This window comes from Parus major, chromosome 20, assembly GCF_001522545.3.
Source record: "Parus major isolate Abel chromosome 20, Parus_major1.1, whole genome shotgun sequence".
NCBI lineage: Eukaryota > Metazoa > Chordata > Aves > Passeriformes > Paridae > Parus > Parus major.
In genome coordinates, this window is record NC_031788.1 from 7,864,943 (window position 1) to 7,892,392 (window position 27,450).

The 27,450-nt window shown below is 41.3% G+C and overlaps 1 protein-coding gene across 2 annotated transcripts in view; it reads right to left on the reverse strand.

The window, feature by feature from the left end:
- ZBTB46 (zinc finger and BTB domain containing 46) overlaps nucleotides 1-27,450 on the reverse strand; it is a 50,370-nt gene that overhangs the window by 15,487 nt on the left and 7,433 nt on the right. For both annotated transcript variants that reach the window (XM_015647158.2, XM_015647157.1), the window contains exons 3-5: nucleotides 26,401-26,538; nucleotides 18,860-19,829; nucleotides 3,869-4,153 (exon numbers count right to left, since the gene is read on the reverse strand). In XM_015647158.2, coding sequence (XP_015502644.1) covers nucleotides 3,869-4,153; nucleotides 18,860-19,829; nucleotides 26,401-26,454 — 1,309 coding nt within the window. In that variant the 5' untranslated portion in view covers nucleotides 26,455-26,538. The remainder of the gene's footprint in view (nucleotides 1-3,868; nucleotides 4,154-18,859; nucleotides 19,830-26,400; nucleotides 26,539-27,450) is intronic.

Sequence of the window (27,450 nt, forward strand, 5' to 3'; positions counted from 1 at the left end):
TGTGGAAAAGAGAAAGGCAAAGTTATTATACCTCATTTAAAATTGCATCCATTTCCCCTAAATCTTCTTTTACCATGTATGAAAATTCCACACCAAACTGAATACCTTTAACTTCTTCCTGGGAAAGTTGGCCACTGTGTAAAATGCATTTCTTAACATCCAGTGCAAGGATAAATTATTGGCTCCAATGAACCACTAACTAAAAATAACCTATTAGCTGGTTTGCCCAAAAGAAAAGGGCTCTGTGTACCATGTAATCACTTGGACTGGAAGCTTCAGAGGAATTGCTTCTATAAACAGTTTCAGATGCAACAGGGTAAACAGGAAAAGCCAAACTTAGACATGAAAAAAAGCCTTCAAATGTGCTATTCTGAAATGTGGAAGCTGCCCTTCAAGGGAGTCATCCCCACTCCACAACCTGACAGTTTTCTTTTTTCTTTTTTAATGAGAAAACAAGGATGTAAACTAACCACCTCATTTTGTGATGAGTATTAAAATTCTTGTTCTCTTGATTATACTTGGCAAAACCATCTCAAAACATTTGACTGAAGCCTTTGAGACTTCTGGCCGTGTGATGTAACCGTGCGGAACAATGCTACCAAAGTTCAGACTCATAAATGAAATAAGACACGTTATTAAACCAAGGAGCTCTGCAGAGCAGCTCTGCTGGAGTGGAAATCACAGAACAACCACCTGCTTTTAGAGACAAACCAGGAAAACATGGCAAGACCAGGAAAACTCTTGTGATGTCTTATCTGAAAGGCACCCCCAGCAACACCCCAGGCAGGTTCAGTAACCAACAGTTCCCTGGCAGCCTTGGTGTAACCATGAGTAATTCACACTTTTTTTCTGCAAATCCTGCGTGTTCCAGGTTTCTGACAAGCATATGAACAATGTCAATCTTGATCACACATCATGAACATCAAACTCTCAAAGCCCTTCAGCTGCAGGTTATCTGGCAACTGTGCTGCCCAAATGGCAAGACACTTAAGTTTTCCCTTCTGATTTTAAATGAGTTTGAACTGGTTAACTTCAGAAATTCACCACAGTGATACAACACCCCCACCACACACACATTCTGGGCTTCATTTTCCACCAGCAGAATGTCAAGTTCATACCTCATATGATCATATAACGAATTAGTTAAAAAGAATACGGGGTAAAATGAAAACCTTGGGATATCCTCTAACTTCTGAAGCAGGAAGAACTGTGTGGAAGAGCAAGTGAAAACTTTTAATGTGTGCAGTAACCTGGAGAGTAATATCCCCTTTAGAAAAGGCTCATCCAAATTTTAAACATGTTTAACACCCTCTTTGCATCTGTCCACCTTAATTAAGTCTTTCTTTCTCCATAAAAAAAAACCCACAACAAAACCTGAATACTGCTCCTTGAGGCAGTTATGTACTGCAGTGCTTTGTAAGAGGAGAAAATCCAGTGATAGCAGCCAAGATTAAAAAACACTTCACTTCTTTGAAGTCAAGAGAGACTGATCAGTTATAATCCCTGAAATTAGTGCATTTCTTTTCAAATCAAGACAGATGAAAACCGCTGGGTTTGGTTGTCTTGTTAAATTCAATCTTTTTCACTGTGCTCCTACCTACTCCCTGCTCCTTTTTATTTTTTTTAATATAACCCAGGACTTAAAATGACTCAACATCCTCAAATTGTTTTTGAAGAAAAATGTCAAAAACACCTACAAAGCCAGCACCAACCTAGCCTGTGCTTTTACATCTTCACAATCTTCCTACCACTTGCTTCACTGTCATTTTATACACTGAAAATTCTCATCAAACTTGACGTCCTGTTGTATTCAGTAATGACCACTTAAAAGGGAATCGTATATCACAAGATCTTTTTCATGTGATTAAAATAAATTGATACCTGTGAATCTGAATAAGATGAAAGAAAAATATGACTCTTAACTCCTGGCTTCTATAAAAACCCTCTTACCAGGCCACAGCCACATCCCTGAGTGCTGTGAGAGCTCCAGACCAAGCAGGAAATCTTCCTTTTGGGCATTTCACTTTGCTTCCATAAAGAAGAGAGAATTGAAGCTCAGCTGAATGAATGAAATCCAAGTAATAGTGAGAAGACTGGAAAATTACCTCAAATACATGCTGGACAGGACCTCCTGGGCCATGGCAGCCCTCAGTAAACTATGAACTACTCCCTTTTCTAAATGTATCAAGATTTATTTTAAACCCAGCTGGTCTCCTGCCTGCACCATGCCCATCCTCAGACACTGCTTCTTAGGTGGTTGGGCAATCTCTAATTTTTAAGCTGGATTTATGACTGCTTCATACACATTTATCTTTATTTTATGTCAAGTGGTGCTTCAGTTTTTAAGTAAAACCTAAAATCCTTCAGCAAGGAGAAGGATGATGGGTAGAGGGCAGCCCCGTCATTATTCCAATTTATCAAGACAGAAGATGAAATTGCTGATTTCACCTGTCAGGAGCCACAGATCCGAGCCTGTGGTGCATCCATCACCCACGGTCACGCATCGATCCAGGCTCCCACCCATCCCTGTGCCAGCTCAGGGCACTCTGCACCCAAACCCTGCCACTGCACTGAGCCACATCTGTGCTGTTCCACTGCAGCTGAGGGATTTTCAACCCTGGAACCCGATCTGAACCATCTAAATCTGAGTGAACTGGAGCTTCTTCCAGAAGTGAGTTACTGCAAAATAAACCAGAACACTGCACCAGCCATTTCCCACAAATATTTAAGCTGCAGAATAAGGTACAGAAACTTCAAGGTTTTTGTATTTTTTAAAAAAACAATCCTATTATTCAGACATGAGAAGTGAAAAGAGACACTAAGTCTGATACTTCACTGTGCAATTATTTCCCTTTGTCACACAACTCTAGGGACCAGCTGGCCACTTGGATGGGGCTTGGAGCACCCTGGTGGAGTGGAAAGTGTCCCTGCCCATGGCAAGGGGTTGGAAAAAGTTGATCTTCCAAGTCCCTTCCAACCCAAAGCATTCTGGGATTCTGTGATTCATTCTCTAATTCTATGACCATTAAAGTTATTTATCTTTTCCCATTGAGGAAATGAAAAGAAAATAGAACAACAGATATAACTAAGTGAACTTTTCATTCTATTTACTTGGTCACTTTCCTCAGCATAGATAAACATTTTTCTTCTGGAAATTAACATGTAGTACTCAGGAAACTTGCTTGCTCTATTCTATTTCACAAATGATGTATATTCTCAGAGTATTATTTAAATACAACATTCATAATTTCTTTCTTTATGCACTAGAGAATCAGGTTGCAATGAAGAAAACACAAAAATATGATAAAAAATCAGCTGTCCACACCTAATGGCTCACATCAGCTGTCTCCAATAGATCACCAGTAGAAAAACATTCATTTCCAGGTGCAAGCATAACAAAATCAATAGCTGCTCACTGCTTACAGGTCTAAAATTAAACTGCAAGAAGTAAAGATCATGCAATCTACAATACCCCAATTTTTTCCATAGACACAGGAGCAACATTCAAACTGTTCAACATCAATCAAGTTTGTATTCAAAACCTTTCCCATAATGACTCAAACACTTTGTATTTTGTTTTTAAGTACCATTGTGCATACAAGCAAAACAGAAATTTGAGGGCAAGCGCTACAGGCTGAATATTTTCTTCTATGACTTCAGCAGTTAACATTAAAGTTGGATCAATACCAGACAAAAGTTTCCAAATTTTATGGAAAGTGGGATTAAGCAGGACTTAAACCTGGATATAAACACACCAACAAACGAGGCGGTGACCTGTATTTTCTTCTCACTAAAGATTTCCCCTCAAGTATCACTAAAAAAAAAACCCCCCCAAAAAAAGTAGAAAAGTAGAAGAAGACAAACTTACGGGAGAGCGAGTGCGTGCCTTTGGGGAGGTACTCGAAGAGCAGCGAGCTGTCCTCGCCCAGCATGTCGGCTTTCAGCGACAGCAAGCTGTTCTTGCTCATCAGAGCCGCTCGCAGGTTGGCCACGGTGGCGGCCTGGAGCGCGTCCTCCTTGTCCGGAGTCAGGGGCTGGTGGATGTAGCTGGACTCCCCTGCCAGCAGCGATTCCTCCACCGTGCCGTAGGGGTCCGGCCGCTCCACCCTGCTGCTGTCCGAGCTGCTGGGCTCCGGCCCGGCCGCATCAGCGCCTGCGGGAGGGAGGATGCTGTCAGAGACATGGGGAAACTACCGGGACCTGCCTCGCTGGGGATCTGGGAAACACAACCAGCGATGCAGCAACGCTTGGTTTGGCTTTGCTTTTCAGGTGGGAGCACTGCTCTCAGCCCCCTTTTCCTGGCTCTGTTTTTCCAGCCCCCTTTTCCTGGCTCTGTTTTTCCAGCCCCCTTTTCCTGGCTCTGTTTTTCCAGCCCGTTCCCTCCTGCCCCACCAGCCGGGCTTCAGCTCAGTACCGCTCGCTATGAAGGCAGGGCAGAGGGAGGGGATGTGTATTTTACCCACAACCTGGATAAGACCATTTATTTCTCTTAAATTAAGATTTCAGGATAGTTTGCTAGTACTGAAAATTACAGTCAAAGGTTGAAGTTCTGTTTTGTCCCTAATTTTTCACTGCAGTAGCCCAAATTGCCACTCTTGTTTCTTCACTGTGTTGAAGGTTTTGAGAAGCCCAGTAATAAACGCTCTCTAAAAGTGGGGTGCTGAATATAAATCCCTTGGGGTCACTTCTCTAAAAAATTACACAGTAACCAGTGGTTCCCAGCATATATCAAGAGTGGGTTTTTATATAGAAGTGTTACAGTTTAAAAAAAAAAAGATACGGATCAGCCACTTTACAATATGTAACTACAAAGACACTGTATAAAAATATAACATATTAGTAACAAATATATCAATTACTGAATCCAAACAAAATCGAAAACACTTAATAAGTTTAACTCCTTCCTGCAAAAACACAGTTTATTTTTGTATTTTTGGGGAAGTCTAATTGAAGAGCCTCCTTTGTTTGAACTTTGACTCCTCTTATCAGATTAAATAATTTATGTATTTTTATGTAAAGGAAAATGACTCTCAGACTCCTCTCTATTCTTCACATGAAACAACAAAAATTACACACAAAAAGGGCTGTTAGCCCATTTTAAAAGTGCCTAAAACAAATTGCAATTACCTACTCCACAATCTGCAGCAGCAAACACAGCTGACACACTCAAAGCCCAGCTGAGCACCTGGCAAACGGAGCTGAAGCTTCCCAACAAACTTATGCCTTTGTGGCATTTCTCCTATCAATATAGAAGGGAAAAAATCCATATCCAAAGAGAAGGCACAGATAATGAGCTATCAGATGGAGAAAGAAGCTGTTTTGCAGATCCTGAATATTTTATTGCCTCCGAGTTTAAAAGAGATTTAAATCTACTTAATGCAAGAGGGAACTATTAGAGCTCAAACCAGTGGTAGGACACTTACAAAATTAATACCTGCTGCTTTCACAAATTCACTTTGTGCTCTTCAGGACAAGGAATTCAGGTGTTGTCCACACACAGCACTGCAATAAACTCACTCCTGTACAGAAGAAGGGAGGAGGCAGAGTGGGAAAAACCAGCACTTGGTTTCTGCAGCTTCAAACCAGGGCAAGGCATTAATCTGCAGAGCCTTATTAAAAAATGCTAATGAGGACACTGGTACCGTGCCCACCTCCTGTAACCTGGAAAACAGCTGAAGGAAGATCATTATTTTTATCTCCATTTTACAGGTGGTGGCTGCCAGAGAAAGACGTGGGGACTCGCTCAAGGTGTCCAGCCTGCGGAGCCAGGAGCAGCCAGAGAATTTCCCAGTCCCAGCTCAGGGCATATCAGATTCCAAAACATGTTCAGATTGGTTTTACTAAGCTGCACTGCTCTGCCAGTACATCCTACTGCTAAGTTGTTCCTTTAAAAAACAAACAGCCTCAAAGCAAACAATAAGGAAAAAGCAATCATAGGCAGAGTGCTCCCACACCCTGGAGATGTAGGGAAAGCCCAAGGCTGGGGGCTACAAACACAGTAGGAAGCTCATAAATGTGAACTACCAGAGATGCTCTCTGTTTAAAACCAACCATTTTTCCACCTCCATCTGTGTTTTGCTTGTATAATTTCATATTATCAGTTTTATTAAATCTTAGCCAAGCAGAAGAATTCAAATGCTTTGAATTGTTACGTATTTTGTCATCCCTCTGTTAGTGGCTCACAGGATATCCACTTTTCTAGATGATAGTGAAGGTTTTTTTAAAAACAAGCCAGCATGCCTACATAAAGGAAAATTACAAGACAGTAAAAACCAGCAGCTGTTACTAAAGGTGGTGAAAGAAGCAAATTAAACTTTGGCCCACTAAACTGGTAAGGTAACAGAGAGCTTCATCACATCAAAGCCACGATAATATCACTGTCCCACTGCCTACATGGGAAATCACAGCACATAACTTGGGCCAGAAAGTGTGTGTGCCCACAAATGTGCATTCCCAAATAACCAGGCAGGCAGGGAATCACCTTGTGTTTTCTGCACTCCTTTCTCAGAGCCTTTCTCTGTTACAACTGCTGATTGACAGTTGCCAGAATTGGCTGCTGCCCGCTGCATATAAACACTAATTGCTAAAACACATGCAGATTAATTGTAACCACAACAAGACATTAAATGTTCCTCAAAAGCCAAGATTAGAGACAGACAGTGAAATAGATGCTTCAGAGCTTCCAGTATTTATAGCTGATGTAATCTAATCAAACACACATTATGGCAAAATAAATATCCACTTAGTCACATAAGTACTAAAATAGCCTCAGCACACCAAAACCCAAAAAATGCACCAAGTTCCTCTCCACAGCGCCTCCAAAACCACTTCTCTTTTCTCTAGAATGCAGCTCCTTTTAACAAGATTTAGCCAAAGAATTATATGAATCGAGAGCATCCGTCACTTCCCAGTAATCCAAACTGTTTACTACAGCTTCAGCCCTGCGTAAACCAGGCTTTAGTCAATGAGCTTCTATTCTGCAAGTGTTCACTGCCCGGGCCCCAGAGCTCCATCCCAGCCCTCCAGAGCTCGTTTTTCACCCTGCTGGGACAGCCCCTGCCACTGCAGGGCTCCACGTGCAGGAAATCCCGAGCTAAACACGGGATTAATGCTGCTCGGAAAACTGAGCTCATTAGTCTCTTTAGCAAATCATTATTTTGCAGTTATTTATTACACCAGCCTACTTTCCAAAACACAGAAGCTTTAGAAAAGCTTTCTTAAGTTTGTTGACTTGGATGAATATTTTATTGTTGGCTTTTATTGTCAAATAAAACACAGAGCCTGTTTTTTGACAATTTTGGCAATAGTACTTCTGTGTAATTCTGAAAACAGTAAAGTTCTTACCTACATATGAAGCATCACAAAACAGGGCTACAAGGACTGTAAGCACCTTCTCACAGAGGTCACCCATCCCAGCTGAGCTCAAAATACACTTCATTCCCAGCCACACAGACCAGGCAGGCTTTAACAGATCCATGAAGAATAGATCACATTCACAAGAATAAACCTCACACCAGGACAACAGGAGCAGTTCAATATTCCCAACACACACAGGGTGGCTACTGTGTGAGCTCTGGAAGTCCCATAAACCCAGCTCCTGTCACAAACCCAGGAATGGGAAAAACAAGTTGCACTAGTCACAAAAAAAATCAGCACTACAGACATCTGGCAGCCCCTTGGAAAGGGCTCTGGCACAAATCAAAGTAATGCAATGTACTAAAACCAAATGTTAATGTGATAATTTATTTTCAAAGATCTAGGTGAAAGCTGACAGTAAAAAGCATTAAACCCATTCCAAAAACTGAACAAAACACACAAGCCATCCCAGAAACAGCAAGGAAAAACTCCATTTTAAAGACTCTGTTTATTACCTTAATTAATTACTTTAATACGCAAACCAATTTTTTTCTCTTGTATTTCTTCTGTCATTTTTTCTCATTACAGCTTAAACTCAGCTGTTAACAAAGTACCTCCTCAGCGTCTGCTTCTCTCACACCACTTATTTCTTGTTTGTACTGTGTTTTAACCTTCTCAGTAAACCCCCAGTGGGGATTCCCAGACTCCCAATGCTATTATTCTCTTTCATAGTTTGTTTTTTTTTTAATTATTTTTTCCCCTTTTCATCTTTTATTCCTGCTCTCTCACGTAGACAGTTGAACATCTAGAAATCAGTAGCTGAAGAACTAAACCCATGAGAAGAGAGAAAGGCGTGAATAAAAGCCATACAAGGTTACATCTGCTGCTGGAAAACTCAAAGCAGAAACAAGCTTTTTCCCCAAGAACTAAAGGCAACGTTTTGCCAGGTTGCTCTCTCTCAATATTGCTCTTTTCATCACAGTCTCGAGGTAAGAGGGGATCAAGAAATCTGTCACCTTCTCTTCAAAGCCCCATTCAGTCTGGCAGGAGCACAAAGCAGGGATGTTTGTCCCTTGGTGTCCCAAGTGTCCGGGGTTGTGTGACAGAGGTGACCCCCAGCAGCGAGGGGGAGCCAGCCACAGGCACAGGAGTCCTTCAAAGGAGAGCAACAGAACCTCACTTACCATTTACAGAGCTTTAAAACTGTTCCTGTGCGTTTCTCCATCAACCTGGCAAATTTCAGCAATCTCTGAGGAGCCCTCCCAGCCCCTCCTCACCCCCAGGGGAATGCAGGGGTGTTTCAGGAGCCATTCCTCCAGCACACCTTTCTGAACTGCAGGTCTCACCACTCAGCACCTGGAGTAAACTCTGCAAGTCCCACAACATCCAAAGATAATGGCAATTCAAGCCAGCCACAAAAAGGCTCCTGAGCCTTTCCTGTAGCTTGCCCCACCTGCAGGAGCCAATTTGGCAGAAATAGGGTGGAAAGGTGAACTGAAGGGAAGAGACCTCGGGGTACAGGAGTCCTGCTGTCAGCAAGGCAAGAACCCGGGAAAGTACAGACTGGAAAGAGGAGCAGCTGGACTTAATTGGAAGCAGTGTCAGCATCAGACAGGGGAGAAGTCATCCTGACCTAGGGCAACATTACTGCTCTGTCACCTGGAGCCATCTTTAAGAATTGTAGAATAAATTAGGTTGAAAGTGACTTCAGAGCTACTTCTAGAATTAGATTCCAGTGGCTTGTACAGCCCACTTGTGAATATCATCAGCAGGGAAGACAGAGTACAACTTTCCCAGTTCTTTCCTCCACCTTTGGACAACTTTGTGAACAATCTCCTTTCAGTCTGTGAGAATCTCCCTTCCTGTAACTCTCCATTACCTCTCATCCTTCTCAACCCACACCTGAGAGGGGTTTAGCCCTGGATACCTACCCCCCTTCTCTTCTCCAAGTTTTTAAACCAAGCTGTCTCAGCCTCTCCTCACACACATCATCTTGATGGCCTCAGCTGCGCTTGCTCAAGCTTGTCAAAGTCTTTCTTGGCCTGGAGATCCCCAAAGTGGCTCCTGTATTCCAAATGCTCTTCCTAGGGCAGGCAGCCAGCCTTCCCTGGCTGTGGGGGCACACAGACTCCTCTTCAGCTCCTTACTCAAGAGAAGACATTTTCTGCAAAGCTGCTTTCTCTCTCCTTGGCTGCCAACCCAAACTGCTGCACGGGGTTATCCTGTGCCACACACACACTTGTGTTGGTGGAATTCCTGCTGTGCCTGGCACAATCCAGCCAATCATCCCTCCCAGCCTGGTGCCATCCAACAACCCGCTGAGGGTTCACAACATCCCACCACACAAGTTGTTAATGAACAAAGTCAGCAGCATCAGGCCTGGAAGCAGCCTGGGATGGATGCAGGCATCACACTTCCTGGGCCAGATGTTTTGGATCTCCTGCTCACAGCTGGATAATTCTTAGTGTGATGGAGAATATAATTTTTTTTTTCCTGTTTACATCATGACAAGCAGAAAGGGAAAAGGTCCCAGCATCAGCAACTTCTCTCATCCCAAATTCCTGCACTCTCCCCTGCTACTCCCTCAGTGGCAGCAAGACCACACATATAGTCGTGATTGAACTTGAGACAGGAACTAATACGTTAAAAATAAAATGATTTATTAAAAAAAGATATATTTAAATTCAGATCAGTTCCCCTATCTGGTTCTCTACATGGTCACACAGAGATTTTCACCGGAACAACTGCAGGAGAGCGTGGGGGTGCAATTAAGTACCAAAGGAAAGTGGGAGCCACTTAAACTCAGCTTTTGTTTCAGGTACACTGACAAAATGTGACCCAAAAAAACTTAGGTGAAATAAAAGACTTAATTTTCTGAGGTTCTTCAACCTATTTGGGTCAAGTATCTGCCAGACAGTAGATTTTATCTAGAATTCCAAGGATGATGTTTCTTGCGTAAATTTAGGAAGGTTTGGCTTGATCTCCTTCTGTACAAAAGACAATTAATTTTTAAACTCTCAGGGAAAAAAAAAAAAAAGGAAAAATAGCTTTCATTTCATAGTGTGTTTTTGATTGGGAAAAAAAAAAAAAAAAAAAAAAGAGCACACAGGCTGGCAGAAAAATGACAATCTTTTACCAGCTGCTAAAAATATCCTTGAAGTTTGTATTTCAGTTCCCTCCTCCTTTCTAACAGAAATCTTCCAAAACTGTTTCACAACTCACTATTTGTTAAGCAAACTCCAGAGCTCTCACCCACTGCAGCATTTACATGGGGAAGTGATGCCATGAGCTATATTGGGTTTAATTTGCACTATTTTACAACCATAACAAGCAGACATGTGGATACAATAAATGTGCACAGCATTCAGAATCTGTTCCAATTTCTTAGAGCAGGAAACAATCAAGCAAACATAGATATTTAACCACAACACATATGAGCCTTAAAAGCTGCCTTTATGTTGAGGGCTGTAAGATATCTTAAGTGAATCCTCATGGAATCAAAAACTTGGTCTCCTTCAGGCTGTGCTTTCCCACCCCTCTTCTTTCAGGTTGGAGCCCTACTACAGTTGTTCCACCACGACATTCAGGATTTGAGCTCTGAAAAACACAGTCCTGCAGGAAAGTGCCAAATTCCAATGCTGCTTCTGTTTCTGGAGGGCTCAGGAAGAGCCCATGCCAGCTGAGGCTTCAATATAAATTTCCAGCCTACAGCCATAGGATGTTCACTATCTGTTTTATCAACAGAAACATTCTCCTCACCAGCTCTAGAACACTACTGCTAAAATAAACCAGGCTTGTTCTACACAAATATGACCTGGTTTTATGTTGCTATTCCTGCAGCATATTCCTAAAGCACAAGTGCATCCCCATCTTTGTCTTCCTCAAAACAGTACAAATAACTGGAAAATTCCCTCCACTCCTCCAGGTACCCTGAAAAAAAGAATCTATTTTCATCTCTTTCCTGTAATATTTGCTTTTCTACCATTGAATCAAATTCTGCAGGCACTTTCCTGTGGTCAGCAAAAGGAGCTCCTGGCCCAAACCCTGCTGCTTGCTGCTTCTCCCCCACCTCCTGTTAGTGACCTCAACTCAACTGCTCCTCGGGCTACAGAGCAAGCCTGGCCAACTGCTAATCTTCCTAAAAAAAGATAGAACAAACCCAGAAAGAGAGAAATGGTTAAACTGGGTGAGTTAATTGTTTAAGAAACTATTCTAAAAAGGGATAATACAGCATCCTTTGCAGGAGTAGGAATGACTGGGCAGAGCAGAAATACCTTAAGCCACTCTTGTTTCTCCAAAATATGCAGAGAATTGTACAGTAACTTGAGACTATCACTTTAAAAGTGCTGCAAGCTTAACCTCTTTTTCCAAGTCTCTTAATTCAGGCAATAAAAGGAGTGACACTATTCCCTGCTGCTCCCTGGGACAGAGGCAGACACAAACATGAAGGGACAGAAATAAAACATTCAAGTACCACATTAAATATGAATATTAGCACTCGTGACAGAACGTTGAGTTATAAACTCTGAAAATCCTCAGAACAAATATTTACCTTTTGAAACAAGATAAACAAAATATTTACCTTTTTCAAGTGCCTTGGAAAACAAAAAGGAAAAAAAAAAAAAGAGAATAAAAAATAAATCAGAGACCAGTACAAAAAAGCTTGGGTTTGATTCCCAGGCACTGCATCTTAAGATGGAATTAAGAATTAAGAATTAATTCCTACTATATTTTAATGCAAAAGCAGCACTGCAAGTAAGAAAATTAAAGTCCTGAACAGGGCTGATTGCAAAGCAGGAATAGAATTTACATTAAAATAATGCTTCTTGTTTTCTCACTCGTAATTTCAAAGTAAAGAACCAAAAAGGGGTAAAAAGGTTTTGAAAAGTTGAGATCTCCATAAAGAAGAGCACAAGGAACAAATCAAATAGTGAGGAGGGCACTTAGGAGAGGGGAAATGCCTCTGATCTCTGGAGTTAAAGCAGATTAACAGAATCAGAACTGCTACCACGGGGAGGAGGAAGAGGAGAAGGAGGAGGAGGGCTTGGGAGCCTGGGGAAAATGGAATGCAGGGTGGGGAAAGGAAACAGACACTGAGCATTGAGCTAAAGCTGGGTTAGGGTGGAACCATTTTAAAGCCAGGGTGTAGCCAGGGAGTAAAGTGTGTCTGGGTTTAAAGCGATGATTTGAGTTTCCAAACTTGAAAATAACCTGACCAAACCCTTCAATAACAGAAACTCCAAAGTTACTCCTGCAAAGGTTGTATCCTACTAACTCCATTAGCCTGTAGCCATGGTGATACAGAGAACCTGAATTATTCACTGAGCACACTCTGCAAAATTCTCGATATGGACACAGATTTGTGGTGTTTGGGGTCGGGTTTGGGTTTTTTTTCCTTTGGTTTTGCATTCTGAGACAAGTCTCAGTTACCTCCACTCAGTGCACTGGTGCTTCAGGCACACCAAGGGTTCCAGAGAGGGTCCAGAAACCTGGGCAGCTCCTAAGCCCAAGGAATGCAGGCTAAGCCGATTTCGGGCTAAGAAAGAATTCAGGGGGTGGCATAAGAGCACAGAGCTGTAACCCCTCCATGCCTGGCTGCACCACTGGGACCAGGGCATCAAAATATCTCCCCAGCAAAATCCCCTCAATTGCAGCAAAGATTTTAACACCTTGTACCATAACTGCAATGTCATGGCTGTAAAAGAAGGTGGAAAAATGCAGTAATGAACTTAATTTTCCAAGTGGCAGGCAATTTCTAGTTTACCATTACTTACCCTCAAAAATAATCCAACACCTTTCCAATAAACTGTTTTAATCCAAAACATCTATCCTGCTTAAAAAGTGATATTTCTAAAATGAGATAAAAAAATAAAGTATAAATAAATAAATAAAAAAAGGCCTAAGCAACAAACTAAACGTAGGAAATTATTAAAATTTGAGCCTGTGTTGGTTTTTAGGATATCAGACATTCACCTGACACCTGAAATTTTAGCCAGCCCAGTTTTCAGTCATGGCTGTAACAAACCATTAAACAGCTGAAGTTTTCCCACTGCAAGCAGGACTCAGATCATGGCAGGTATACTGGAGATTCCCTCTTTTCAAAGCAAAATCTATTTAAAGAAAGAGTAATTGACTGTATTCCATCACAGTGACTTTTCTGGTTGCATTATTTCAATACTGCCTGCTTCCAAAACTTCTCTCAGCACATCCTTCAATACATTTATTTTTTCTTGTAGAACAGAGCAAAAATCTTTAGGAGTTCCTTAAACACCTGAATCCTGAGTACCACACTCATCTTTCCCCTCCCTTTCTCATTTTGCAAAATCTGGATTCATTTATTTGGACCAATATGCTTGCCAAATACCACAAAGGAAACAGGGGAATTTTCAGGGGAATTACTTATTTAATAATGACTTGAAAATATGAATCAAGGGAAGATCTGAAGATTTACACTGATAAAGGGACAGAGTTACAGGAAGCCCAGTAGCTTCCTAAGAAAAAAACAACTTGGTTTCAAGAATAAAATCATCCTGTAATAAGGCAATCCACACATTCACCTGCCTGTACTCAGGTCCAGACACCTCACCTGCAGAAACTTCGTTGAGTTCATCTGGAATGAGTTCTCCCTTGCCTGCCTCTGAAGCCTTTTACAATGTAAGCTCCCTACGAGATCCAACTGTTCAGCATCTGTGCTCCCCAACAGCTCCTGTAATCATAATTTGCTCTCTGGAAAGCAAGACAGAAAAAGGGATGGGAAATGTTGATGACACCAGCTGTCTCCAGGCTTCCCGGGGAGCACAGCTCCCTGCAGCAGCCACTGCAGCCACACGTGTGGCATTGGAAAACGAGCCACTTCAACTGCTCCTCACCAGGAGGGAGGAAACTTGTGCATAATTAAAGATTTTGATGGGGAAAATGTTAAAGGAACTGTGAGCTCTGCAAAGTCAGAAGGACACAGGGAAGTCCTGCCTGTCCTTCCCATGGGGATCACTAGTCTGGGCTTAGTCAAGTGCTGAAGCTCTTCTTAACAGAACACAGCAACTCTGCTACAAGTATTAAAGGAAAGAAAAGAGTTCCCAAACTGTAGTGCCTTTAGAAAGGGCTGCTCTGTTTTTAAAATAATTAGCTTCATTTCACAGTCAATTGGCACACAGAAATTCACTTGCAGCTTTTGGGTGCAAACACTCAGAAGACGTGTGGGAGTATTTCCTTGGAAATAAATTCCTGAATCATAACTACCATGCTTGAGCTAACACATTAATAAAGCTGTCAATAAATTCTTCAAAACACACCCTTCAAGTGACAGAGTTTTCCATTACGTGAAGAGGCAAAACCAGCAACGCTTTGCTGGCTTAACAGTAGAGATATCCATTCTCTTTGGGAAGAGCCTTCCAAACACCACCTGATCTTGTACTCCACACACTTAGGATATGTAATGCCATAAAAATTTTATCCTGCAAGGTTAAAGGAACAGCAACTTAAGGCAAATAAAGATGTTCAAGGCATAAGACTACTTCTGAATTTCATAAGCATCTTTGATACGAAGACTAAGAAAGAGCAACATGTTTCTTTAGAAAACCTGTTCTTTTGGCAAGTCCATGGAGGAAATTCTTCTTTACTCAATTATGAAGAAAGTTATTATTTATAAAAGCCCATTCTTCAGTTTACTTTGGAGAACTGCTGCTTCAAGTTAATGTGTCTTGGTGAGGAAAACATATAGATGAATGTTTCCTACAAGGAATGACAGACTGACATCCTGAACAACCCAAACAGGATGACAAAGACAAAACCTAATGTGTTTGATGTTAAACAGACAGTCCAAATTAATAAATAGAAACTAGCATGAAAAGATGGTGCTCATCAAGCTTTGTGCTTGACTGACACCAGCCTGAGAAACTGAGAGCTGGATCACAGTCCCAATCCAGCACGTCAGTTTTTCATTTGCATTGTTTTGCAAATCCTATTTGATCATTCTTTCTTGGATGAAAAAGACAATCTTCATGGTAGACACTAACATTCTCTTGCTATTTCCATTATGTTAGATTACTATTAATAAGATTACTCCAGACACTACTTTTTATTTTAATCTCCAATGTTGTTAAAGACTCTCAATAGCACCCCACCAGCATATGGGAAATCAACAGATTTGCAAAAAATTTTATTACCATTTCAATTTAAATAAAATCCGTGTCTTTTTTTGAGATGCCATTGATTTGTATTTAAATAGTCTACCTAAATATTTGGGACACTTTAATACACCTGCCTGTATTGACAAGAAAGTTTTTCCCACTGAAAGCAACACCTCTGCTGAGTGTGAATGAGCCCAGTTGTTTCAAAAGCAAAGTTTCAGTGACTGCAATGTGCTTCTTTGTAATAGGACAGGAATTAAATAATGCTATATATAACAGAGGAGTAGGAAGCATATTTTTCATCTGTGAATATCCTGCCCCAAATAACCACTGAATTTAAAGGGTGATGCAATGGTTACTTGCAAGATTCCCCTTCCAAAATGCTGCTGAAATGCAGTGCTGTTTGCAACCAAGACAAAAAGAGTACCTTGCACAATTTCAGAAGGAAGACTGAGCTTTGAAGAAGTATTCTCCTAAATTAACTTTTGCATTTCCAGAATGCAGTATCTGTGTTGGCCCAGCAGTAGAGAGGTGTTTGTAAACCACTCCAGTGAACCCAACAAGAGCTTTCAGCCTTAGCAAGCAGCATCTTAAAATAACTGATTAGATCAGAAAAGTGAACAAGCCTTAAAGAACAAAGAGTTCTAGGTAACTTTCTTTCCTCTCAGTTACTTCTGAAAGAACATCCAACACCCATTTCCTCAGTAAGTGAGTAGCTTTCCACCTTAGCTGTGAATATTGCTGATAGGGGCACTTCTAAATAAATGAGGTAAAAGAGAGCCCTTGACTATGAAGTCTGTTTTAAAAAATGAAACTTGACATGACTAAATCAAAGACAACTTCAAGCTGAAATTTAAACACAACCCAAATACTTGCTACAAGACTCTGCACTGTGTCATTACCCATTTGCACACAAGAAAATCAATTATTCTTCACACTTAGGAGTCAAGTCTGCAACACCCCTATAGCAGTGCTGAATTCTAACAGGAGAGGAAAGAATCTGGGGTACCAAAATCCAGCCTAAGAGCAACCCTGTAGCTCAGAACGTGAAGCTTGCAGGAAAATATCTCCCATCTGCTCAGTATGGGAAATACCCATGCAAGACCAGAAGACCCTTCTGCATGCAGGGCCCCAGACAGGGATGTTTTTGGGGTAGCAGGGTTGCTTGTACTTCCCAGTGAAAGAGCAGCAGCCTCACCTGAGTGCCCATTTGATTTCCCCCAAACCACAGGTTTACCACACAAGAGGCTGCCTGTGGACAAGGTGTCCAAGGTTAACCAAAACTGAACACATATGGATCTCAAATCCTTTGAAATCATACTGAAAAAATCCTCAAAGACACCACAACACACACAGGGCTTGCAGAGACAATTCCTGCTGTGGGTGCAGCCCACATGCACCCATGCCATAATTTCAAGCCTCACAATGCAGAGGAACCTCCCTGTCCAGAAGGGCAGAAAGGAGAATTTTACCTGCATTCACCTCTCCAGATGGTCAATATGGGGAACCCAGGAGCAGCTCAGTCTCCACACACCCCCCTTGTTCCTCATGGACACACTGCTCTCTGCCAGATGCCACTGCCAGCTCAGGCAGCCCCAGAGCCTGTTCATTTTGGACAGCAAGAAGTCTTGCCATTAATTTTTTCCTCTTCTTTTACCAGCACTATTGGAATATTGAAACTCTTCCCCCAGCCACCACCATTCAGCTGCCCTTTTCCCACCACTGAAACCACCTCCTTTATTGGAAACTGCATTTAAGGCAAGATTTGGAACAAATAATTTGATGTGCCTGCTGACGTGCTGTCTCAGCACTGTGCTGAGTCAACCCCCCGAGCCATCTTCCTCTCATCTGCAAACAGCCACTGCAATTTAATTCCTTAACAATTAGGAATTAAATAATCTAAGTTTCCTTCAGCTTCCAGTAATACAATCTCTTCTGTTCTGCACTATTTTCTGTAAAGACACTCAGTCTACACCAGCTTTCCAGGAGGATCAGAGCTGCAGCTCTGTTTCTGCAGCCACTCCAACATGTCTGGTTCACTCCAGGTACCTGTCCAAACCCACATCCCTCAGACAGTACAAGTGATCGAGCTGTTTTTATGGGATGCCATGGAAAATGAAAAATAGTTGCATGAGAACAGAGACCATGCAATCCATGCTGAGTCTTCACTCAAAACAAGGATAAAATACATGCATTGCAAAAATGAGATTCTTCAAAAATCATTGTTACCTTAAATTCTCACATTTTTCTTCTAACTGACATTGTTTAGATTTTATCATCAGCTAATTAGAATAATTACATGCAATTATCTTGCTGCAGCAGATAACCATAAAACATAATAAATCTCAAGACATTTGCAGTTACTATTCAATGAAAACCACATTTAAACTCCAGTATGTGAGCAACTTCTTTTTCAGCCCATAAAGTCTTTTAAGACTTTCAGTATCCTTTGTATTGTTTTTTTAATCCAAATTTGGCAACATAAAAGTCTATAATCTCACACACTTCTCCTGGCTGACTTGGATTCTGGTATGCAATGAAACACAGGATAACTCACAGCACAGACTGTTCTTGAAGTCAGCTTGAGAGAGTTTACTAACACACTCCTCTAAGACCTTAGAAAAAAACACCAAACTCCTAGTTCAGAAGTGTTCCTGAATCTATTTAATGCCACTGATTAATGAATTAAATGGGACAATTATCTTGAGACAAAATAAAAACTACTGAAGATTCAAAGGAAGTTAAGAAAACAATTTTCTCACTGGCTACACACTTTAAACGCAGCCACTCATCTCAGACCACAAGTAGTCACACATCAAAATACACTTGAAGCCATAGGGATGCCTCAGAAAAACATGTTGTTCTTGAGAGTTACTAAACACTTACCCTGCCATTACCATCAAGAAGCTATGGTGGTTTTCTTACCCAAGAGAAAGTGACACCTGAATATCAGGAAATTCTGAAGATGGTATCGGTAAGACTAAATTACACCTGTGTGTGTGGTGTAATTACATCATCAATACACTGTGCAAGGAAAATTCTTCAACCTTGACATCAATGTCCACACCTGCTAAAATAAATTCCTTTAACCCTTCCTCTCATTAATTCCAGCAGTTAGAGTGGTGGTTTTGGGGGGATTTATGTTGTTCAAAGCCAAAACAAAACCACCACTTTTACAGGAGAACCAGCCTCCACTGAGGCTCCTGACTGACCGCACTGTGCTTGGTGCTTCTGAACTGCTGGCACCACAAGTTTCTACATTTTTGTATTTCTGGCAAGTTCCTATTCCAGAGGCTGATAAGATCATGCCATAAATAGATCTAATTAATTCTCAGTTCTCAGTTTCATCCCCAAAAACTGGAAGAAAGACTTACTTGGGTCTCGACTGCTGTACGGCCATCCTGAGGCAGGTAAAAGGGGCAGCACGGGAGAATTTGCCCTGCTGTCATCCTCCACTTGCTGTGTAATATGTCTCACAGTTTCTTTGTTTTTCCTGTTCTTCCTGCGGCCCGTGGGCTGCCAGCCATCCCCCACTCCTTGCTCTGAGAACCCACTCTGTATTGCACTATCCTTGGCAGAATGCAGCTCACCCCCTCCATAATGGGACGGTGACACCTGCTCCTCTTTGATTCGCAAAGACCCATAGCCCATGTCACTAGCCCAGAGAGACTGGGACGAAATGTCTTCGTGGCTGTCTGGTTTTGGTTCTTGATCCTCTTTCCCATAACTACTCCCTCCCTCGTGGCAGCTGGCAATGGCTGAGTCCCCAGAGGAGTTTGCTGGGCTCGTTCTCCGAGCTAACCAGGGGGATATACTCCTGCCAGCCACGACTGCCGAAATCAGAGCGTCCGTGCTGCTGCTGGAAGGGGCTCCCAGCTCATAATCGACGAGATCCTCCGAGGCATCAGACTTGATGCTTATGTCCAGAGCTGCTTTGATGAAGTTGTGACAGGCCTGCACGATGTCTGTCATCTGCAGGTAGCTGGCAGCCGACATCACCTCGATGACGTTCCTGCTGGTCAGCGCCAGGTGTGCGGAATACATGAAGTCAATGATTGCCTTAAAGCCCTGGGCAGTGACGATGTCCAGGTGAGTGACTGTGGCCTGGTCTGAGGTTTTCTGGACCTGGCAGTAGAGGGTTTTGAAGTAGCGGCTGCTCCCCAGGAGGACGTTTTTGTGAGCCTTGAAGATCTTGCCCTCCACAATGATGCAGACGTCACAGAGGATCCCGTGCTGCCTCTGCTCGTTCAGCTCCCGCAGCAGGTGACGGTAGTGGGAAGCAATTTCCATATCTTCCTTTCGGTTATTCATTTGGAGATCTTTATGTTTCCTCTTCCACAAGTCCTGCAGGGGGGAAGGAAATGACAGGGTTACAAAATCCAAGACAAGATTGAGACAAAGCCCAGGTTGTACCAAAAGAAGCAACAGGTTTATCTGGGAAGATTGCCACAAATACAGCTACTGCCTGCAATGCCTCCACATTCATTACAAAATGCACCTTACTTTGACCAGACTTCAAATAATTTACATTAAAAAGGACTAGATTTGAAGCCAATCCTCCAGTGGCTCATAACATCCCAGAGAAACATTTCTTTAAATTACTACAGACTTGTAAGAAAACCCATCTGAGGTAACCAGAGAACAACAGCTGTCAGTTCTTACTGTAAATTCATTGAAGTTTGGTTTTAAAAGAGATATTGTGCTTGAAACCATGCTCAGATGCCCACAGATTACTGAGGAGCACACTGTAACACATTTTCCTCAAGGAAACAAGCATCATGTGTAGCAGACTGAAGAGCTGGAATCCTCAAGCAGCAAGAGCTGACTGAACCCAGCATTTCCCTTGCTACACTGCCATGGAGGGGCTATAAACTTGATTTAAAAGTCAGAAGAACAACCAACAAATCCAAGACCACAGATCACAAAGTTTTAAGTCCCCACCCAAACTAAACTGGCAACAGATCACAACTATGAAATTAATGTTATTTGAAGCTCAACCAATACTCTGCAATAAACATGTTATTGCTTTACATCTCCAAGTTTACCCCGCAGCCACCCTCAGACACTGAGTAGAGAAATTCTCATCATCACCTAAAGAAAGGTGATGACCTTTATGACCAACATAAAGCTGAGAAAAATTCACAGGGCTTTTGATCACCTTTCATAAAATCTGGCAGTATTATCCAAAATAAACGGCTAGTTAGTGCCAGCAGCAAGGTATCTTCTAAGTTATGCTCCAGATTATCCTCCTCTTACACTCCAAAACAGAAAAAAAGGTTCTAAGTGTTGACAGTAATCAGCAGTGAGAGGATTTTCAGATTGCATTTTTTCCAGTTACTGTCTTTGCAACTCCATCTTTGCCTTTGATGCCACAGCTTTACAAATCCTTTAGCATTCAATTCTGCCATTTTCTCTATACCACATTTTTTTGAACTTACTATCAAGATTTATCTACTATGGAACATTGCTTAATGGTCCAAGAGTTTAATGGTCCATGGTTTAATTGAGAGCATCAAGGTGAAGGATACCTTACTCCTTTCTCTCAGAAGCTTAAAATTTGTTCTAATATAAAAAGTCCCAACTGAAGAACTGATATGAGGGCCTACATGTCAACACACAACTGTAGAACTGGACCCAGTTCCAAACATTATTATGTGCAGGCACACTCATCAAGAAGCCTGGATTGAGGCTACTGGTTGTTACTTATAAAAACAAAACCTCTGAGGTCATACAGCCCTGAAGCACACATGGTTCAGTGTTTGCACTGGCATTAAGGATGCTGTTCCCAGCCTGGAGCACCTCTCTAACATCCATGGGATTCACACACAAATTCAATCCCATCTGCTCACACTGGCTCGCAGCAGTGGGCAGCACAGCCGTGATTCAGGAAGTTTCCTTGGCACATTCAAGTGTGCTTCCTGGGCTGTGGAACACAGATCCACAAGTAGCCTGCCCCCTTCCTCTACCCTGTGCTATTATTATCATCGGCAGGAGCAAAATAGCAGCAGTTTAGTCAACACTGTGGGCTAGAAAAGCACCTCCCAGCCCACAGAACATTCGTGAGGTGGGACCTTCTCCAAGAGAGCCACCTGATGATTCAAAAGTTCAAGTTATGTAAGACTGCTCCAAGCTCCTCCAGTTCTGCAAGGATGGAGCTGCCTCTGCAGCCACAAAAATTCTAATTTGCAAAGCCAGCTAGTCCCTGATCATTGAGAAATGTTTGTTTCCCTCAAGAGAGGAAGGACCATCTTCCTGCAACGCAAACAGGCTGAACTGTGTTCATCCACTTCAAAGCCATGCAGCTTTTCTGCAGAATTAAGCACAGAATGCACTGAGAAGCCAATCTTTTTTTTTTTAAATTGAACTGGAAGAGGTCAATACCAGTGCAGCTGCACACACCTATTCACCACAGAAATCTGCCCAGAGACCTCAGACCAAATCCTCATCCAGACACCATCTTTGTCTCAAATAAACAAAATAAATCAATGAAAATCAAACCAAGAATCAGGGTCAGAGAATACAAAAAGAAAAAATAAATTAATTTTCAGATGTTTGGCCTGAAATGGTTGTGATGACACCAGCCAGCACAGCATCTCTCTAATCCAAGCTCTGGAGGTGGCTGCCAGCATTTCCCAACATCTCCATGTTGGAAAGAACCACCTCTTAAGGCAGAGTGACAGTTCAGTTTTGTCTTTATTCCAGAAACCACTACAGCATCTACTTTTAGGAGCTGAAGAGTCAGCTTAGTCCCCTTAGGAAATATGAATCGCCACATAGGATAAAGTGAGCTGTCCATCACCAGTCGTGTCTCCAACAGCTGCCATATCCACACAATTCAGGGGAAGATGTAAGAAAACCTCAGAGTCCACAATGAGGAAAGGGTCAGAATGTTTTGGATATGGCATTTCCTTTCACTGTTCCTTCACGGATATTAAAGTCCATATTCCAAGACACCAAATCCCTGGAACCCTGGGGAGGAGGGGCAGGAAATCTCCTGCAAGGATATTTTTCTCTTCCTTAATTTCATACAGATTTGCAGTATTTGTCAATGTCTCCACTTGCTCTCGTGAATTTATGGCACAACATCTTTCCTTCTTCAACTGGAAATTCCCTGAGATTTTACTTCTTTGCTATCTCATACATTTATTCAGTTTAGTTCAGTGGGTCTCAGCCACTGATAACAGTCCACCTCAGACACACCTTGTCCTTTTTTAAGCTGCCTGTGGCAGAAATACAAGATTTAAAATATGTCTCTTGCTACTTTTGGTTTAGACAGGAGCAGTTTGAGGTTCAGACATGATGGATGGATGGATGGATGGATGGATGGATGGATGGATGGATCTCTTGCTCATCTCTTCAGGAAATAGAAGATAAGGTCAGAGAAAAGATATCAGGGAATTTTTACTAAACACAAAGACACAAAAATCTATGCAAGGCTCCTTACTGGCCACTGAGGTGGGCACATTACAGCACTTTTAAGCAAGCAGTGAGGTGGATACTCCTGTGTTCAGTGCAATCAATAAAATGTAACAGTTTCCAAATCAGGAATTATCACTGTAGATGTCTTGATCTTCCTCTGTCACAAGGTCTGCTCCTTCACACATGTCGCTCCACAGCCAACATCTGTCACAGCATTGTACCTTTTAAACAGGAGGTCTTTGGGGGAGAAAATTAAATATGCCTCAAATTCAGAGGAATTAATTAGCTTTCTGTCTACCCATGTCAAACCAGAACATCCGTTTAATGTCAAGGATCACTAGGGAATTAATCCGAGTTAAATTTAAGGCAATTTTCTAGTAGTTAAAAATTCAGGAAGCTTTAAAACCCTGTGCTCTCATGTTCCAATTTCACATGCTGTTTTGTGGCTTGTTGATGGTTTGTTTTTCTTTTTTTTTTCCCCCCTTTCCCTGGTAAGGATATTTATTTCCACTTTAAAAATGTTGTGGAAAGAGTTCTTCAGAAAATCTTCAGTACCCTTCAAACTTCTGTAGAAGCACATCGAAGATGGAATAAACTGTGGAGGTTTCTTAGAAACAGACCTCGAAGATAAACCAAAAAATACATCATTCATCTCAGATCTTTTTAGTACATGAAGGCTTTAAAAGTTGAGCATCTACCAGAATTCTTTAGGCCACATGGCCACAGCACAGCTTTCCAGCAAGCCAATGAACCAGGACAGCTCATCTCAAGATTTTCCACAAAATAAAATTGTAGCAGATCAGGCTTTCTTCATAAGCCAGTTCACAGGCAGTACAGTAATTCAAGTCTATTACTTCTCCAAAAAGAACTAAAAAAAAAAGTCCCAAACCACTGCACATAACAACAAAAAGAACACAAAGTGAGCAGATTTAAGAGTCACTTTCATGCAAACTTCCGTCAAGATACATTTCTTTTTATTTCTCATATCAGGAAAAGCCTGGTCCTGAAGCAAGCATTAATAATTTATACAATCTTTAACCCTAGCTAGAGTGAACCCATGAAAATGGTTTATTTTACACTGTCAGTTCAGTTATTTAAACATGAAAATAGCACCTGATGGCACAGTAAGAGTCTAAATCACACTTCGCTTTCTATTGGAAAGGTTTCAAGAAGAGCAAATATTTATTTGTTGGCAAATTTCTCAGCCCAGGAATGAATGAGTCTCCTAACCAAAATCTTAACACCACTAAAGTTAGGGGGCACAAATTTGTTGCATTACTTAAATTTTGACAAAAAGTCAAGATGAGAAATGAATTGCACACAAAATCCTCTGCAGAGCAGTCCCCTGGGAAATAGTGGGGACAAAAATAAACTTCCTTCCCTCAGAAAGAAAACAGGGGGGAAAAAAAAAGGCCTGGAATATTTTTTGAGTGGGGATGTTTGCTGTTGTTAGGATTTGTTTGGTTGGTTGTTTACTTTTTCTTTTCTGGGAATGTAAGTGAACTGAAGATTTAAACTAAATGGAACTTTGTCTATATCAATTTTCTCAGCATGTTTCTACACTTAATACCAAGGACCAAAGGTAAAGAGCACCAAAATGCTCACTAGTGCACTCCTCCACCACTCTGCTCCCTAGAGAAAACATGCCAACTGGAATTTAACCAAAAATGTGTTGTTTCCTCCCCCTCCTCCCTTCAGAGAAAAGTAAAAACAGATTAAGGAAGAACTCCAGTTCACTCCAGTGCTTTATTACAGAAAAACCCAGCAAACACACTCCACTTCTCTGCTTCCCCTGTGTCCTGTCCATGTTTCCACTCCCAAGACATTCCAACATTTTTTAAATTCCTCTGCAAAGGAGCTCTGCAAGGTGAGATTGGGCTTGAAATGCTTCCTTGCACAACAAGACACAGTGTGCATGCAAGTTTCACTTTTATCCAATTAAAGACAACAGAAATACACGGTTCCTACTCTCCATCTGCCCTGTGCTGAAAAGAAGGGAGAACAAGACCCCTTAGGAACTGAAAAGGACAGTAAAGGAGAGAAAAAGAAGACTCAGGATATTCATGGAAGGTAACTCTCTGCAAAGACACTGTTCAGGAGCTTCACAAGCACAAATCTCCACAAGTGCAGTGTTTTCTCACAAGTGTGTCCGAGGAACAGCAGCACACAATTCTGAAGGAGTTTTAATTTCTTGGTACTATATAACACCAAATTATACACACATGATCAGTTTTGTCCAAGATAGATATAAGTAACAGCTTACAAAAATGAACAGTTGCCAAAGGAGAAACTCCTTTACCCTATTCTTATTCCCAAAACAAATCATCTATTGTTTTAGGTTGGTCATTCCAACCACAACTCTGAATTTGAGGAGAAGGAGGCAGATGTTTATAAACAGACCAGACCAGACCCTCGAGCCAGAGGGGTCACTCAGAGCTCTGGGTTTCATGCAAACAACGTGCACCACTGCTCCCTGATGACCAGGGATGGGAAAGTTTAATTGCAGCCCACCAGTGCAAGTTCAGCCTCATGGGCTGGGACTCACAGGAAGAAAATTAAAATTTCACCATTCACTTCGAGAACTATAGAAGTATAGAAAGGGCTTGGGGAGGGAGCACATGATTTTCAGTAAACTTAAATACTAATTCCATTTTCATTACCAAATTTGATAGGCTCACTGAATTGTCAGTGGTTGCAAGGAAAAAAGAGCCCCAAGTCCCTGCATAAATTTATCAACATTGGTTTGATCAGGATTCACTAAAATTTCTCCAACTTCAAGCCAATGTTGCTGCATCACAGGCAACATTAAAACAACATTTAATAAAAGATTAAAACCTCTGATTAGAATCTGTAGCAGATACAATCCAGAAAGTCCATGAGTAAACTTCTAACAGCAGAGTAGAACACTACACTCTTCCAGCATTTCACCATGCCATTAAAGATTTGTTTCCACTGTCCAAACAAGAGCCACAAGCAAAATCTAACTCCAGCAGCACAACTTAAAATAGCAGGAAGTCATCATTAAACATTTCACTCTACTCCAAAACTTTAAACCAGAGCCTTGGCTGTGACCTTTGACTTGTCAAACCATCCACCTGAAGTTATGGGTCAGCCAATGTGCAGGAGCTGGACAGCATGAAAGTGCAGTCAAAACACAGGATTTCATAGAAAAATTCATTTATTATCCTTCATTAGCTCTGACAGCACATGAAGAATTTCAAGAGAAAACCAGGACTGAAAATGAGAGGTAAGTGAAAACCTGCTGTCCTCCACATTTTGGGAGGAGGGTAATTAGAATTCAAAATTTAGAAAATGTAAAGCTAAAAATTTTAGGGGGAAAACAGAAAAGACCAGAAAACATAAAAGACCAGATATGCACATTTTGCTATATTTTCCTTAAAAGTAACAAGTCATTTTTGCTGATTTTGTTAAAGAAAACATGTAAACCACATTACTGAATAAAGAAACAATAAAATCCATGAAAATTACTTCTTACCAGTAACAAACTGGGTTCCAGGTCTAGTGTTTCTCCTATAACAGCTGAGGACATCAACACCCCAGGGCAGCACAGGTAGTGCCCTGTTTGTGACCTTCTGACAGCACTGGTGTGAACTCTTGTAGGAGAAAGACAGAACTATGACAGAAAACAAAACCAGAACAAATTATTAGCAATAAACTTACAGTGAAATGCTTTGAAGTCCTTTCCCTCCAAACTCACAGTCATTACATTTTAACTTATGACTTAATGAATTCCAAAAAAGTCAACTCCAAGCACATTAATACATTAAAAGTAATTAAAACCTGGCTACCACTTTGTAATAATGTAAGCAAGAGTTACTTCTTAAAGGTATGGGAACAAAAAGGTCTAATTTTAGCTACTAAAACTTCAATCAGAGCCTTGAACAACAGGGTTTCCTGTTTGGGAGCTTTTCAAAACATTCTCACTTTAATGACTCTTTAAAGAGACTCACCTTATCTGACCTATAAAACACTGAGGTTTAAAAGCTATCAGTACAGCTCCTGAAAGAAATTAGCAGTGGAACACCCAGGAGAATTTGCTCTTGAAATGCTTAGTTGCCAGTTTCTAGTGGCTGACACCATTCTGGGTTAAGAGACCGATCAATCCCAAGATTTGTAAAGTTTTGTGTAGAATACAGATAAATTTAGGTATAGTAAGACACATGTACAGACAGGATTCTCAGAGAAAACCTGGGTGTTTATGGTTGCACAGTACAAGGAGTAGGAATAGTTCAACTACAACCAAGGCTTTTGTCTGTGAAGACACTTCCACTAAACCACTCTACACCTATTTTTCTGGTATAAAACAGACTTTATTTTCTTCAGAATAGCATATACACCACACTGGCAACATTTAACTTCCAGTCTTACACTTCTGAAGTCTGCTTTATTCAAAGCTTTATATTGTTAGTCATAACAAAGTCCTTTTTGATCTCTGCATTTCAAACACCTTCAATACACAGATTAGCTCTCTTAATGAAAATAAGATATAAATCAATACTGGTGATTTCAAGACTGACCTTCTGCA